This window comes from Oncorhynchus keta, chromosome 1, assembly GCF_023373465.1.
Source record: "Oncorhynchus keta strain PuntledgeMale-10-30-2019 chromosome 1, Oket_V2, whole genome shotgun sequence".
NCBI lineage: Eukaryota > Metazoa > Chordata > Actinopteri > Salmoniformes > Salmonidae > Oncorhynchus > Oncorhynchus keta.
The window spans coordinates 83256349-83276088 of NC_068421.1; the positions used below are offsets into that span (position 1 = coordinate 83256349).

General features: G+C 52.3%; 1 protein-coding gene across 3 annotated transcripts in view; it reads right to left on the reverse strand.

Annotated features, from left to right (window-relative positions):
• The window catches only part of cachd1 (cache domain containing 1), a 195961-nt gene that overhangs the window by 96603 nt on the left and 79618 nt on the right, over nt 1-19740 (reverse strand). For all 3 annotated transcript variants that reach the window (XM_052462465.1, XM_052462476.1, XM_052462457.1), the window contains exon 3: nt 18156-18304. In XM_052462465.1, the coding sequence (XP_052318425.1) occupies nt 18156-18304 (149 nt within the window). The remainder of the gene's footprint in view (nt 1-18155; nt 18305-19740) is intronic.

Consider the following 19740-nt stretch of genomic DNA (forward strand, 5'->3'; position numbering starts at 1 on the left):
CATCACCACCACTACACTACTGCTGCTCACCACCTACTACTACTGCTCATCACCACTACTGCTCATCACCACCACTACTACTGCTCATCACCACCACTACTACTACTACTGCTCATCACCACCACTACTACTACTACTACTGCTCATCACCACCACTACTACTACTACTGCTCATCACACCACTACTACTACTACTGCTCATCACCACCACGACTACTACTACTACTGCTCATCACCACCACTACTACTACTGCTCATCACCACCACTACTACTACAACTGCTCATCACACCACTACTACTACTACTGCTCATCACCACCACTACTACTACTGCTCATCACCACTACACCTACCACCACCACTACTACTACTGCTCATCACCACCACTACTACTCATCACCACCACTACTACAACTGCTGCTCATCACCACCACTACTACTACTACTACTGCTCATCACCACTACTACTGCTCATCACCACCACTCACTGCTCATCACCACCACTACTACTACTACTGCTCATCACCACCACTACTACTACTATCACCACCACTACTACTACTGCTCATCACCACCACCACTACTACTACTACTACTGCTCATCACCACCACTACTACTACTGCTCATCACCACCACTACTACTACTACTACTGCTCATCACCACCACTACTACTACTACTGCTCATCACCACCACTACTCACCACTACTACTACTGCTCATCACCACCACTACTACTACTACTGCTCATCACCACCACTACTACTACTACTGCTCATCACCACCACTACTACTACTCATCATCACCACCACTACTGCTCATCACCACTACTACTACTACTGCTCATCACCACCACACTACTACTACTACTCATCACCATCACCACCACTACTACTACTACTGCTCATCACCACCACTACTACTACTACTGCTCATCACCACCACTACTACTACTACTGCTCATCACCACCACTACTACTACTACTACTGCTCATCACCACCACTACTACTACTACTGCTCATCACCACCACTACTACTACTACTGCTCATCACCACCACCACTACTACTACTACTGCTGCTCATCACCACCACTACTACTACTACTGCTCATCACCACCACTACTACTACTCTGCTCATCACCACCACTACTACTACTACTGCTCATCACCACCACTACTACTACTACTGCTCATCACCACCACTACTACTACTACTGCTCATCACCACCACTACTACTACTCATCACCACCACTACTACTACTACTCATCACCACCACTTCTACTACTACTCATCACCACCACTACTACTACTCACCACCACTACATCACACTACTACTACTACATCACCACTACCATCACTCATCACCACTACTACTACTGCTCATCACCACCACGACTACTACTACTGCTCCATCACCACCACTACTGCTCATCACCACCACTACTACTACTACTGCTCATCACCACCACTACTACTACTGCTCATCACTACTACTACTGCTCATCACCACCTACTACTACTACTACATCATCACCACCACTACTACTGCTCATCACCACCACTACTACTGCTCATCACCACCACTACTACAACTACTGCACCACCACTCATCACCACTACTACTACTGCTCATCACCACACACTACTACTACTGCTCATCACCACACTACTACTACTCACCACTACTACTGCTCATCACCACCACCACCACTACTGCTCATCACCACCACTACTACTGCTCATCACCACCACTCACTACTACTACTGCTCATCACCACCACTATCACTACTACTGCTCATCACCACCACTACTACTGCTCATCACCACCACTACTACTGCTCATCACCACCACCACTACTACTGCTCTCATCACCACCACTACTACTACTACTACTGCTCATCACCACCACTACTACTACTACTACTACTCATCACCACCACTACTACTACTACTACTCATCACCACCACTACTACTACTACTACTCATCACCACCACTACTACTACTACTGCTCATCACCACCACCACTACTGCTCATCACCACCACTACTACTCATCACCACCACTACTACTACTACTGCTCATCACCACCACTACTACTCACTACTACTACTGCTCATCACCACCACCACCACTACTGCTCATCACCACCACTACTACTGCTCATCACCACCACTACTACTACTACTGCTCATCACCACCACTACTACTGCTCATCACCACCACCACTACTACTACTACTGCTCATCACCACCACTACTACTACCACTACTACTCATCACCACCACTACTACTGCTCATCACCACCACTACTACTACTACTGCTCATCACCACCACTACTACTCACCACCACTACTACTGCTCATCACCATCACCACCACTACTACTACTACTGCTCATACTACTGCTCATCACATCACCACTACTACTCACACATCACCACCACTACTACTACTACTGCTCATCACCACCACGACTACTGCTCATCACCACCACTACTACTGCTCATCACCACCACTACTACTACTACATCATCCACCCACTACTACTACTGCTCATCACCACCACTACTACTACTACTACTGCTCATCACCACCACTACTACTGCTCATCACCACCACTACTACTACTCTCATCACCACCACTACTACTGCTCATCACCACCACTACTACTACTACTCATCACCATCACCACCACTACTACTCATCACCACTCTACTACTACTGCTCATCACCACTACTACTACTACTGCTCACCACCACTACTACTACTACTCATCACCACCACTACTACGACTGCTCATCACCACCACTACTACTACTACTGCTCATCACCACCACTACTACTACTACTGCTCATCACCACCACTACTACTACTACTGCTCATCACCACCACTACTACTACTGCTCATCACCACCACTACTACTACTACTGCTCATCACCACCACTACTACTACTACTACTGCTCATCACCACCACTACTACTACTACTACTGCTCATCACCACCACTACTACTGCTCATCACCACCACTACTACTGCTCATCACCACCACTACTACTGCTCATCACCACCACTACTACTACTACTACTACTACTACTACTACTACTGCTCATCACCACCACTACTACTACTACTCACCACTACTGCTCATCACCACCACTACTACTACTGCTGCTCATCACCACCACTACTACTACTGCTACTGCTGCACATCACCACCACTACTACTACTCATCACCACCACTACTACTACTACTGCTCATCACCACCACTACTACTACTGCTCATCACCACCACGACTACTACTACTACTACTCATCACCACCACCACTACTCCTCTTCACCACCACAACTACTGCTCATCACCACCACTACTACTGCTCATCACCACCACTACTACTACCACTGCTCATCACCACCACCACTACTACTACTACAACTGCTCATCACCACCACTCACCACTACCACTACTGCTCATCACCACCACTACTACTACTACTGCTCATCACCACCACGAATGCTCTTCACCACCACTACTACTGCTCATCACCACCACTACTACTACTGCTCATCACCACCACTACTACTACTGCTGCTCATCACCACCACCACCACTACTGCTGCTCATCACCACCACTACTACTACTGCTCATCACCACCACTACTACTACTGCTCTATCACTACCACTACACTACAACTGCTCATCACCACCACTACTACTACTACTGCTCATCACCACCACTACACTACTACTACTCATCACCACCACACTGCTCATCACCACCACTACTACTGCTCATCACCACCACGACATCACCACCACTACTACTGCTCATCACCACCACTACTACTACTACTACTACTACTCACCACCACTACACTACTGCTCATCACCACCACTACTACTACTACTACTCATCACCACCACTACTACTACTGCTCATCACCACCACGACTACTACTACTGCTCATCACCACCACTACTGCTCATCACCACCACTACTACTACTGCTCATCACCACCACTACTACTGCTAATCACCACTACTACTACTACTGCTCATCACCACTACTACTACTACTACTCATCACCACCACTACTACTGCATCACCACCACCACTACTACTGCTCATCACCACCACTACTACAACTGCTCATCACCACCACTACTACTCATCACCACCACTACTACTACTACTGCTCATCACCACAACTACTACTACTACTACTACTGCTCATCACCACCACCACCACTACTGCTCATCACCACCACTACTACTACTCTCATCACCACCACTACTACTACTACTGCTCATCACCACCACTACTACTACTCATCACCACCACGACTACTGCTCATCACCACCACTACTACTGCTCATCACCACCACTACTACTACTACTGCTCATCACCACCACTACTACTACTCATCACCACCACTACTACTACTACTCATCACCACCACTACTACTACTACTCATCACCACCACTACTACTCACCACCACTACTACTACTGCTCATCACCACCACTACTACTCATCACCACCACTACTACTCATCACCACCACTCACTACTACTACTGCTCATCACCACAACTACTACTACTACTGCTCATCACCACCACCACCACTACTGCTCATCACCACCACTACTACTGCTCTACACCACCACTACTACTACTACTGCTCATCACCACCACTACTACTGCTCATCACCACCACCACCACTACTCATCACCACCACTACTACTACTGCTCATCACCACCACTACTACTCATCACCACCACTACTACTCATCACCACCACTACTACTCATCACCACCACTACTACTACTACTGCTCATCACCACAACTACTACTACTACTACTACTGCTCATCACCACCACCACCACTACTGCTCATCACCACCACTACTACTGCTCTATCACCACCACTACTACTACTACTGCTCATCACCACCACGACTACTGCTCATCACCACCACTACTACTGCTCATCACCACCACTACTACTACTACTGCTCATCACCACCACTACTACTACTACTACTGCTCATCACCACCACTACTACTGCTCATCACCACCACTACTACTGCTCATAACCACCACTACTACCGCTCATCACCACCACTACTACTGCTACTGGCTCATCACCACCACTACTACTCATCACCACTACTACTACTACTGCTCATCACCACTACTACTACTACTGCTCACCACCACTACTACTACTACTCATCACCACCACTACTGCTCATCAATACCACCACGACTGCTCATCACCACCACGACTACTACTACTGCTCATCACCACCACTACTACTACTGCTCATCACCACCACTACTACTACTCATCACCACCACTACTACTACTACTACTCACCACCACTACTACTACTACTACTACTCACCACCACTACTACTATTACTACTGCTCATCACCACCACTACTACTACTGCTGCTCATCACCACCACTACTACTACTACTGCTAATCACCACCACTACTACTACTGCTCTACACTACCACTACTACTACAACTGCTCATCACCACCACTACTACTACTGCTGCTCATCACCACCACTACTACTACTACTGCTCATCACCACCACGACTGCTCATCACCACCACTACTACTGCTCATCACCACCACTACTACTGCTCATCACCACCACGACTACTACTACTGCTCATCACCACCACTACTACTACTACTACTACTACTGCTCATCACCACCACTACTACTACTACTACTACTGCTCATCACCACCACTACTAATACTGCTCATCACCACCACGACTACTACTACTGCTCATCACCACCACGACTACTACTACTGCTCATCACCACCACTACTGCTCATCACCACCACTACTACTACTGCTGCTCATCACCACCACTACTACTGCTAATCACCACCACTACTACTACTACTGCTCATCACTACTACTACTACTACTACTAATCACCACCACTACTACTGCTCATCACCACCACTACTACTGCTCATCACCACCACTACTACAACTACCACTACTACAACTACTACTGCTGCTCATCACCACCACTACTACTACTACTGCTCATCACCACAACTACTACTACTACTACTACTCGCTCATCACCACCACCACCACTACTGCTCATCACCACCACTACTACTGCTCTACACCACCACTACTACTACTACTGCTCATCACCACCACGACTACTGCTCATCACCACCACGACTACTGCTCATCACCACCACGACTACTGCTCATCACCACCGCTACTACTACTACTGCTCATCACCACCACTACTACTACTACTACTACTGCTCATCACCACCACTACTACTACTCATCACCACCACTACTACTACTACTCATCACCACCACTACTACTACTACTCATCACCACCACTACTACTCACCACCACTACTACTACTACTGCTCATCACCACCACTACTACTCATCACCACCACTACTACTCATCACCACCACTACTACTACTACTGCTCATCACCACAACTACTACTACTACTACTACTGCTCATCACCACCACCACCACTACTGCTCATCACCACCACTACTACTGCTCTACACCACCACTACTACTACTACTGCTCATCACCACCACGACTACTGCTCATCACCACCACGACTACTGCTCATCACCACCGCTACTACTACTACTGCTCATCACCACCACTACTACTACTACTGCTCATCACCACCACTACTACTGCTCATCACCACCACTACTACTGCTCATCACCACCACTACTACTGCTCATCACCACCACTACTACTGCTACTGGCTCATCACCACCACTACTACTACTCATCACCACTACTACTACTACTGCTCATCACCACCACCACTACTACTGCTCATCACCACTACTACTACTGCTCATCACCACCACCACCACCACTGCTCATCACCACCACTACTACTGCTCATCACCACCACGACTACTACTACTGCTCATCACCACCACTACTACTACTACTCATCACCACTACTCACCACCACTATTACTACTACTCATCACCACCACTATTACTACTCATCACCACCACTACTACTACTGCTCACCACCACTACTACTCATCACCACTACTCATCACCACCACTACCACACTACTCATCACCACCACTACTACTACTACTCACCACCACCACTACTACTACTCATCACCACCACCACTACTACTACTACTACTACTAATCACCACCACTACTACTACTACTATACTACTCATCACCACTACTACTATACTGCTACACTCATCACCACCACTACTACTACTACTACATCACATCACCACCACTACTACTACTACTCATCACCACCACTACTACTACTCATCATCACCACTACTACATCACTCATCACCACCACTACTGCTCATCACCACCACTACTACTACTACTCACTCACCACCACCACTACTACTCATCACCACCACCACCACTACTACTACTGCTCATCACCACCACTACTACTACTACTCATCACCACCACTACTACTCATCACCACCATCACTACTACTACTCATCACACCACCACTACACTCATCACCACCACTACTACTACTCACCACCACCACCACCACTACTACTACTCATCACCACCACTACTACTACTCATCCACTACTACTACTGCTCATCACCACCACTTCTACTACTACTGCTCATCACCACCACTACTACTACTACTGCTCATCACCACCACTACTACTACTACTGCTCATCACCACCACTACTACTACTACTGCTCATCACCACTACTACTACTACTCACCACCACTACTACTACTACTGCTCACCACCACTACTACTACTACTACTGCTCATCACCACCACCACCACTACTGCTCATCACCACCACTACTACTACTACTACTGCTCATCACCACCACCACTACTACTACTACAACTACTACAACTACTACTGCTGCTCATCACCACCACTACTACTACTACTGCTGCTCATCACCACCACTACTACTACTACTACTGCTGCTCATCACCACCACTACTACTACTACTACTGCTCATCACCACCACTACTACTACTACTCACATCACCACTACTACTACTACTACTGCTGCTCATCACCACCACTACTACTACTACTACTGCTGCTCATCACCACCATTACTACTACTACTACTGCTCATCACCACCACTACTACTACTTGCTCATCACCACCACTACTACTACTACTGCTCATCACCACCACTACTACTACTGCTCACCACCACTACTACTACTACTACTGCTCATCACCACCACCACCACGACTGCTCATCACCACCACTACTACTACTGCACCACTCATCACCACCACCACTACTACAACTCACCATCAACACTACTACTGCTCATCACCACCACTACTACTGCTGCTCATCACCACTACTACTACTACTACTGCTGCTCATCACCACCACTACTACTACTACTACTGCTGCTCATCACCACACTACTACTACTACTACTACTACTGCTCATCACCACCACTACTACTACTCATCACCACCACTACTACTACTACTGCTCATCACCACCACTACTACTACTACTGCTCATCACCACCACTACTACTACTACTGCTCATCACCACCACTACTACTACTACTGCTCATCACCACCACGACTACTACTACTGCTCATCACCACCACTACTACTACTGCTCATCACCACCACTACTACTACTACTGCTCATCACCACCACTACTACTACTACTGCTCATCACTACACTACTACTACTACTAATCACCACCACTACTACTACTCATCACCACCACTACTACTGCTCATCACCACCACTACTACTGCTCATCACCACCACTACTACTGCTCATCACCACCACTACTACTACCACTCACTACACTACTACTACTGCTCATCACCACCACCACTACTACTACTCACCACCACCACCACCACTACTACTACTACTGCTCATCACCACTACTACTACTACTACTACCATCACCACCACTACTACTGCTCATCACCACCACGACTACTGCTCATCACCACCACGACTACTGCTCATCACCACCACTACTACTACTACTCATCACCACCACCACTACATCACCACCATCACTCACTCACCACCACTACTACACCACTCATCACCACCACTACTACTGCTCATCACACACCACTACTACTGCTCATCACCACCACTCACATTGCTCATCACCACACACTACTACTGGCTCATCACCACCACTACTACTCATCACCACTACTACTGCTCATCACCACCACTACTACTACTGCTCACCACCACTACTACTACTACTCATCACCACCACTACTACTACTACTGCTCATCACCACCACTACTACTACTGCTCATCACCACTACTACTACTCATCACCACTACTACTACTACTACTACTCACCACCACTACTACTATTACTACTACTCATCACCACCACTACTACTACTACTCATCACCACCACTACTACTACTACTCATCACCACCACTACTACTACTACTCATCACCACTACTACTACTACTCATCACCACCACCACTACTACTCATCACCACCACTACTACTACTCACTCACCACCACTACTACTACTACTCACCACCACCACTACTACTACTACTACTAATCTACCACTACTCACCACCACTACTACTACTACTACTCACCACCACTACTACTATTACTACTACTCATCACCACCACTACTACTACTACTCATCACCACCACTACTACTACTACTCATCACCACCACTACTACTACTACTACTCATCACCACTACTACTACTCATCACCACCACTACTACTACTCATCACCACCACTACTACTACTACTCCTCACCACCACCACTACTACTACTCACCACCACCACCACTACTACTACTACTAATCACCACCACTACTACTACTACTACTCATCACCACCACTACTACTACTACTACTCACCACCACCACTACTACTCATCACCACCACTACTACTACTACTACTACTACTCATCACCACCACTACTACTACTCATCACCACCACTACTACTACTCATCCACTACTACTACTGCTCATCACCACCACTTCTACTACTACTGCTCATCACCACCACTACTACTACTACTGCTCATCACCACCACTACTACTACTACTGCTCATCACCACCACTACTACTACTACTGCTCATCACCACTACTACTACTACTCACCACCACTACTACTACTACTGCTCACCACCACCACTACTACTACTACTGCTCATCACCACCACCACCACCACGACTGCTCATCACCACCACTACTACTACTACTGCTCATCACCACCACCACTACTCACTACTACTACTGCTGCTCATCACCACCACTACTACTACTACTACTGCTGCTCATCACCACCACTACTACTACTACTGCTCACCACCACCACTACTACTACTACTGCTGCTCATCACCACTACTACTACTACTACTACTGCTCATCACCACCACTACTACTACTACTACTGCTGCTCATCACCACCACTACTACTACTACTACTGCTGCTCATCACCACCACTACTACTACTACTCATCACCACCACTACTACTACTACTGCTCATCACCACCACTACTACTACTACTGCTCATCACCACTACTACTACTACTACTGCTCACCACTACTACTACTGCTCACCACCACTACTACTACTACTACTGCTCATCACCACCACCACCACGACTGCTCATCACCACCACTACTACTACTACTACTGCTCATCACCACCACCACTACTACACTACTACAACTACTACTGCTGCTCATCACCACCACTACTACTACTGCTGCTCATCACCACCACTACTACTACTACTACTGCTGCTCATCACCACCACTACTACTACTACTACTGCTGCTCATCACCACCACTACTACTACTACTACTGCTGCTCATCACCACCACTACTACTACTCATCACCACCACTACTACTACTACTGCTCATCACCACCACTACTACTACTACTGCTCATCACCACCACTACTACTACTACTGCTCATCACCACCACGACTACTACTACTGCTCATCACCACCACTACTACTACTACTGCTCATCACCACCACTACTACTGCTCTACACTACCACTACTACTACAACTGCTCATCACCACCACTACTACTACTACTGCTCATCACTACTACTACTACTACTACTAATCACCACCACTACTACTACTCATCACCACCACTACTACTACTCATCACCACCACTACTACTGCTCATCACCACCACTACTACTGCTCATCACCACCACTACTACAACTACCACTACTACAACTACTACTGCTGCTCATCACCACCACTACTACTACTGCTGCTCATCACCACCACTACTACTACTGCTACTGCTGCTCATCACCACCACTACTACTACTCATCACCACCACTACTACTACTACTACTGCTCATCACCACCACTACTACTACTACTGCTGCTCATCACCACCACTACTACTACTACTGCTCATCACCACCACTACTGCTCATCACCACCACTACTACTGCTCATCACCACCACGACTACTACTACTGCTCATCACCACCACTACTACTACTACTACTACTGCTGCTCTTCACCACCACGACTACTACTACTGCTCATCACCACCACGACTACTACTACTGCTCATCACCACCACGACTACTACTACTGCTCATCACCACCACGACTACTACTACTGCTCATCACCACCACTACTACTACTACACATCACCACTACTACTACTGCTGCTGCTCATCACCACCACCACTACTACTACTACTACTACTGCTGCTCATCACCACCACTACTACTACTGCTGCTCATCACCACCACTACTACTACTGTTGCTCATCACCACTACTACTTCTGCTGCTCATCACCACCACTACTACTACTACTACTGCTGCTCATCACCACCACTACTGCTGCTCATCACCACTACTACTGCTGCTCATCACCACCACTACTACTACTACTGCTGCTCATCACCACCACCACTACTACTACTGCTGCTCATCACCACCACTACTACTACTACTGCTCATCATCACCACCACTACTGCTCATCCATCACCACTACTACTACTGCTCATCATCACCACTACTACTGCTCATCATCACCACTACTACTGCTCATCACCACCACTACTACTACTACTCATCCCCACCACCACTGCTGCTCATCACCACCACCACCACTACTGTTGCTCATTACCACCACTACTACTAATGCTGCTCATCACCACCACTACTGTTGCTCATTACCACCACTACTACTAATGCTGCTCATTACCACCACTACTACGACTGCTGCTCATCACCACCACCACTACTACTACTAATACTAATGCAGCTCATCACCACCACCCCTGCTGCTGCAGCTCACCACCACCCCTGCTGCTGCAGCTCACCACCACCCCTGCAGCTCACCACCACCCCTGCTGCTGCAGCTCACCACCACCCCTGCAGCTCACCACCACCCCTGCTGCTGCAGCTCACCACCACCCCTGCAGCTCATCACCACCCCTCCTGCTGCAGCTCATCACCACCACTTCTGCTTACCATCACCACAGCTCACCACCACCACCACTTCTGCTGCTCACCACCACCACCACTTCTGCTTACCATCACCACAGCTCACCACCACCACCACTGCAGCTCACCACCACCACAGCTCACAACCACAGCTCACCACCACCCCCGCTTCTGCTCACCACCACAGCTCACCACCACCACCACCACCACCACCACCACCGCTGCAGCTCACCGCCACCACCACCACCACCACTGCTGCTCGCCACCACCACCACCACCGCTGCAGCTCACTGCCACCACTGCTGCTCACCACCACTGCTGCTCACCACCATTGCTGCAGCTCACCGCCACCACTGCTGCAGCTCGCAGCTCACCGCCACCACCGCTGCAGCTCACCGCCACCACCGCTGCAGCTCACCGCCACCACCGCTGCAGCTCACCGCCACCACTGCTGCAGCTCACCGCCACCACCACCACTGCTGCAGCTCACCGCCACCACCACCACCACCACCACCACTGCTGCAGCTCACCGCCACCACCACTGCTGCAGCTCACCGCCACCACCACTGCTGCAGCTCACAGCCACCACCACTGCTGCAGCTCACCGCCACCACCACCGCTTCTGCTCACTACCACCACCGCTGCTGCTCACTACCACCGCCGCTGCTGCTCACCGCCACCACTGCAGCTCACTACCACCACCACTGCTGCTCACTACCACCGCCGCTGCAGCTCACCGCCACCACTGCAGCTCACTACCACCACCACTGCTGCTCACTACCACCGCCGCTGCTCACTGCCACCGCAGCTCACCGCCACCACTGCTGCAGCTCACCGCCACCACCACCACCACTGCTGCAGCTCACCGCCACCACCACTGCTGCAGCTCACCGCCACCACCACCACCGCTGCAGCTCGCCGCCACCACCACCACCGCTGCAGCTCGCCACCACTACCACCACCGCTGCTGCTCACTACCACCGCCGCTGCTGCTCACTACCACCGCTGCTGCTGCTGCTCACTACCACCGCCGCTGCAGCTCACTACCACCACCGCTGCTGCTCACTACCACCGCCACCACTGCTGCTCACCGCCACCGCCACCACTGCAGCTCACGCCACCACCGCCGCTGCTGCTCACTACCACCGCCTCTGCAGCTCACTACCACCGCCGCTGCAGCTCACTACCACCGCGCTGCAGCTCACTACCACCGCCGCTGCTGCTCACTACCACCGCCGCTCACTACCGCCACCGCTGCAGCTCACCGCCACCATTGCAGCTCACCGCCACCGCCACCACTGCTGCTCACTACCACCACCGCTGCTGCTCACTACCACCGCTGCTGCTGCTCACTACCACCGCCGCTGCAGCTCACTACCACCGCTGCTGCAGCTCACTACCACCGCCGCTGCAGCTCACTACCACCGCCAGCTGCAGCTCACTACCACCGCGCTGCAGCTCACCACCACCGCTACTCACCGCACGCTGCTGCTCACTACCACCGCCGCTGCTGCTCACTACCACCGCCGCTGCAGCTCACTACCACCGCGCTGCAGCTCACCGCCACCACCACCGCTGCAGCTCACTACCACCGCCGCTGCAGCTCACCACCACCACCGCTGCAGCTCACTACCACCGCCTGCAGCTCACCTGCTCTCACTACCACCACCCGCTGCAGCTCACTACCACCGCCGCTGCTGCTCACTACCACCACCGCTGCTGCTCACTACCACCGCGCTGCAGCTCCACCACTACCACCACCGCTGCTGCTCACTACCACCGCAGCTGCAGCTCACCACCACCGCCACCGCTGCTGCTCACCGCCACCACTGCAGCTCACCACCACCACTGCAGCTCACCACCACCACTGCAGCTCACCACCACCACTGCAGCTCACCACCACCACTGCAGCTCACCACCACCACTGCAGCTCACCACCACCACTGCAGCTCACCACCACCACTGCAGCTCACCACCACCGCCGCTGCAGCTCACTACCACCGCCGCTGCTGCTCACTACCACCGCAGCTCGCTGCAGCTCACTACCACTGCGCTACCGCTGCAGCTCACCGCCACCGCCGCTGCAGCTCACCACCACCGCGCTGCAGCTCACCACCACCGCCACCACTGCAGCTCACTACCACTACCACCACCACCGCTGCCGCTCACTACCACCGCCGCTGCAGCTCACTGCCACCATTGCAGCTCACTACCACCGCCGCTGCAGCTCACTACCACCGTTTTGCCGCCACTACCACCTGCTGCTCACTACCACCGCGCTGCAGCTCACTACCACCGCACGCTGCAGCTCACTGCCACCGCCACCACTGCAGCTCACCGCCACCACTGCAGCTCACCGCCACCATTGCAGCTCACTACCACACCACCGCTGCCTGCTCACTACCACCGCCGCTGCAGCTCACTGCCACCGCCACCACTGCAGCAGCTCACCGCCACCGCCACCACTGCAGCTCACCGCCACCATTGCAGCTCACTACCACCACCGCTGCAGCTCACTACCACCGCGCTGCAGCTCACTGCCACCGCCACCACTGCAGCTCACCGCCACCATTGCAGCTCACTACCACCGCCACCGCCACCGCTGCCGCTCACTACCACCGCGCTGCAGCTCACTACCACCGCCGCTGCAGCTCACTGCCACCGCCACCACTGCAGCTCACCGCCACCATTGCAGCTCACTACCACCGCGCTCGCTACCACCGCCGCTGATGCTCACTACCACCGCCGCTGCAGCTCACCACCACCGCGCTGCAGCTCACTGCCACCACCGCCGCTGCAGCTCACTACCACCGCCGCTCGCTACCACCGCCGCTGATGCTCACTACCACCGCGCTGCAGCTCACCACCACCGCCGCTGCAGCTCACCACCACCGCCGCTGATGCTCACTACCACCGCCGCTGCAGCTCACCACCACCGCCGCTGCAGCTCACTACCACCGCCGCTGCAGCTCACTACCACCGCCGCTGCAGTTCACTACCACCGCCACAGCTCACCACCACCGCGCTGATGCTCACTACCACCGCGCTGCAGCTCACCACCACCGCCGCTGCAGCTCACTACCACCGCCGCTGCAGCTCACTACCACCGCCACTGCAGCTCACTACCACCGCCGCTGCAGCTCACTACCACCGCCGCTGCAGCTCACTACCACCGCCGCTGCCGCTCACTACCACCGCCGCTGCCGCTCACTACCACCGCCGCTGCAGCTCACTACCACCGCCGCTGCAGCTCACCACCACCGCCGCTGCAGCTCACTACCACCGCCGCTGCCGCTCACTACCACCGCCGCTGCAGCTCACTACCACCGCCGCTGCAGCTCACTACCACCGCCGCTGCCGCTCACTACCACCGCCGCTGCAGCTCACTACCACCGCCGCTGCAGCTCACTACCACCGCCGCTGCCGCTCACTACCACCGCCGCTGCTGCTCACTACCACCGCCGCTGCAGCTCACTACCACCGCCGCTGCAGCTCACTACCACCGCCACTGCAGCTCACTACCACCGCCGCTGCAGCTCACTACCACCGCCGCTGCAGCTCACCACCACCGCCGCTGCAGCTCACTACCACCGCCGCTGCCGCTCACTACCACCGCCGCTGCAGCTCACTACCACCGCCGCTGCAGCTCACTACCACCGCCGCTGCTGCTCACTACCACCGCCGCTGCTGCTCACTGCCACCACCGCTGCAGCTCACCGCCACCGCGCCGCTCACTACCACCGCCGCTGCCGCTCACTACCACCGCCGCTGCAGCTCACCGCCACCGCCGCTGCTCACTACCACCGCCGCTGCAGCTCACTACCACCGCCGCTCACTACCACCGCCGCTGCAGTTCACTACCACCGCCGCTGCTCACTACCACCGCCACTGCCGCTCACTACCACCGCCTCTGCAGCTCACTACCACCACCGCTGCCGCTCACTACCGCGCCGCTGCAGCTCACTACCACCACCGCCACTGCTGCTCACTACCACCACCGCTGCAGCTCACTACCACCACCGCCACTGCTGCTCACTACCACCACCGCTGCAGCTCACTACTACCACCGCCACTGCAGCTCACCGCCGCCACCGCTGCTCACCGCTCACGCCACCGCTGCAGCTCACCACCACCGCCACTGCAGCTCACTACCACCACCGCTGCCGCTCACTACCACCACCGCTGCAGCTCACCGCCACCGCTCACTACCACCGCCACTGCAGCTCACTACCACCGCCACTGCAGCTCACTACCACCGCCGCTGCAGCTCACTACCACCGCCGCTGCAGCTCACTACCACCGCCACTGCAGCTCACTACCACCACCGCCACTGCAGCTTACTACCACCGCCACTGCCGCTCACTACCACCACCGCTGCAGCTCACCGCCACTGCAGCTCACTACCACCACGCTCACTACCACCGCGCTGCAGCTCACTACCACCGCCACTGCAGCTCACTACCACCACCGCAGTTCACTGCAGCTCACTACCACCGCCACTGCCGCTCACTACCACCACCGCTGCAGCTCACCGCCACTGCAGTTCACTACCACCGCCACTGCAGCTCACTACCACCGCCGCTGCTCACTACCACCGCCGCTGCAGCTCACTACCACCGCCACTGCAGCTCACTACCACCGCCACTGCAGCTCACTCACTACCACCGCCGCTGCAGTTCACTACCACCGCGCGCTGCTCACTACCACCGCCACTGCAGCTCACTACCACCGCCGCTGCTCACTACCACCGCCACTGCAGCTCACACTACCAACGCCGCTGCAGCTCACTACCAACGCCGCTGCAGTTCACTACCACCGCCACCGCTGCTCACTACCACCGCCACTGCAGCTCACTACCACCGCTGCTGCTCACTACCACCGCCACTGCAGCTCACACTACCACCGCCACTGCAGCTCACTACCACCGCCGCTGCAGCTCACTACCACCGCCACTGCAGCTCACTACCACCGCCACTGCAGCTCACTACCACCGCCACTGCAGCTCACTACCACCGCCGCTGCTCACTACCACCGCCACTGCAGCTCACTACCACCGCCGCTGCAGTTCACTACCACCGCCACTGCAGCTCACTACCACCGCCGCTGCAGTTCACTACCACCGCCGCTGCAGTTCACTACCACCGCCGCTGCAGTTCACTACCACCGCCGCTGCTCACTACCACCGCCACTGCAGCTCACTACCACCGCCACTGCAGCTCACTACCACCGCCACTGCAGCTCACTACCACCGCCACTGCAGCTCACTACCACCGCAGCTCACTACCACCGCCACCGCCACCGCAGCTCACTACCACCGCCGCTGCAGCTCACTACCACCGCCGCTGCAGCTCACCGCCACCACTGCAGCAGCTCACCGCCACCACTGCAGCTCACCGCCACCACTGCAGCTCACCGCCACCACTGCAGCTCACCGCCACCACTGCAGCTCACCGCCACCACTGCACACATGGAGATAAGTGTTCCTAGAAAGGATCAAAACACATGTAAACACAAGAAGGGGGATAAGGGATTCGTGGATCAGGTTTAGGTTAATACTCACTCAACCATGGAGGGGGGGATGGTGCAGCAGTCCTGGATGGCGTTCAGAGGAGAGGTCAGGTGGGCTGTGTATGACGCCTCCACTACCTGCTTGTTCCTGTTCACCACATCCAGGTAGCGGTTAAACTTCTCACGGATCTTCTTCGCAAGCTACACACACACAGAGATATATTCTGTATGACATGGTACACAAGGTCCTCGTCATCATCATGGTAGAATTACAGCACACGCTCAGTCAGAAGATGAAGTACCTTAGTTGAGCACCTATTCATGTATGAGTACCCTCCCATTCTATAGGTCAGAGACTACGTTCTGTATTAATCACAGTTTGAACAAGGCACGTATAACACACAAACACACACACGGTCCTCATACATACTGGCTGAATTACCAAGGGAAAGATCTGTGAACAGCATCAAAGCCGCTCAGACCTCAGAACCAGACTCTGTGTGAAAGCTGTCAATGTTGAGGAAAAGTCATGATGGGTGGTGGAGGGCTAGTGAGGAATAAACCTGTGTTACACGCTCAAAGCATGGAAACCAAGAAGGAAGAAGGAAAATCTAGTCCCTCCTCAACAAAGGGCGGATAATTGAATCCTGCTGGTTAGTGTTAAGCCTGACGAGTCCCCTGTGTTAGTGCTGAGCGATTTGTACTTTGAGGTTGGTTCGATTTATCAAAAAATAATGGTCTGTGATTTTTTTATTTTTTTATTAAATGCACAATGCAATGCATTGAATGCTGTAACACAGAATAAAACTATTAATAAAAGTCCATGATGGTAGTGACTCCTCATGACTACTTAATAACCATCATTTATTCACATTACTTTAATGAAATATTTGAGTTGTTGTATAGATTAAATTTTGTGACTTCATTTCATTCCAAGTCCTCATCTCTATAGAGCGGTTGTCTAGGCTGTCTGACAAAAATCACTATTTTAGTAGTTCTTCAGAATAAATAAGGCATACTTTTATGACTGCTGAATACCTACTATCAATCACTTAGATCATGTATTTTCAGGAAGATATAGTGGGGCAAAAAAGTATATCCCAATTGTGCAAGTTCTGCAAATTAAAAAGATGAGAGGCCTGTAATTAGGTACACTTCAACTATGACAGACAAAATGAGGGGGGAAAAAATCCAGAAAATCACATTGTAGGATTTTTTATTTATTTGTTTGCAAATTATGGTGGAGAATAAGTATTTGGTCAATAACAAAAGTTGCTCAATACTTTGTTAAATACCCTTTGTTGGCAATGACAGGTCAAATGTTTTCTGTAAGTCTTCACAAGGTTTTCACACACTGTTGCTGGTATTTTGGCCCATTCCTCCATGCAGATCTCCTCTAGAGCAGTGATGTTTTGGGGCTGTTGCTGGGCAGCACGGACTTTCAACTCCCTCCAAATACTTTCTATGGGGTTGAGATCCACTCCAGGACCTTGAAATGCTTCTTACGAAGCCACTCCTTCGTTGCCTGGGCGGTGTGTTTGGGATCATTGTCATGCTGAAAGACCCAGCCACGTTTCACCTTCAATGCCCTTGCTGATTGAAGGAGGTTTTCACTCAAAATCTCACGATACATGGCC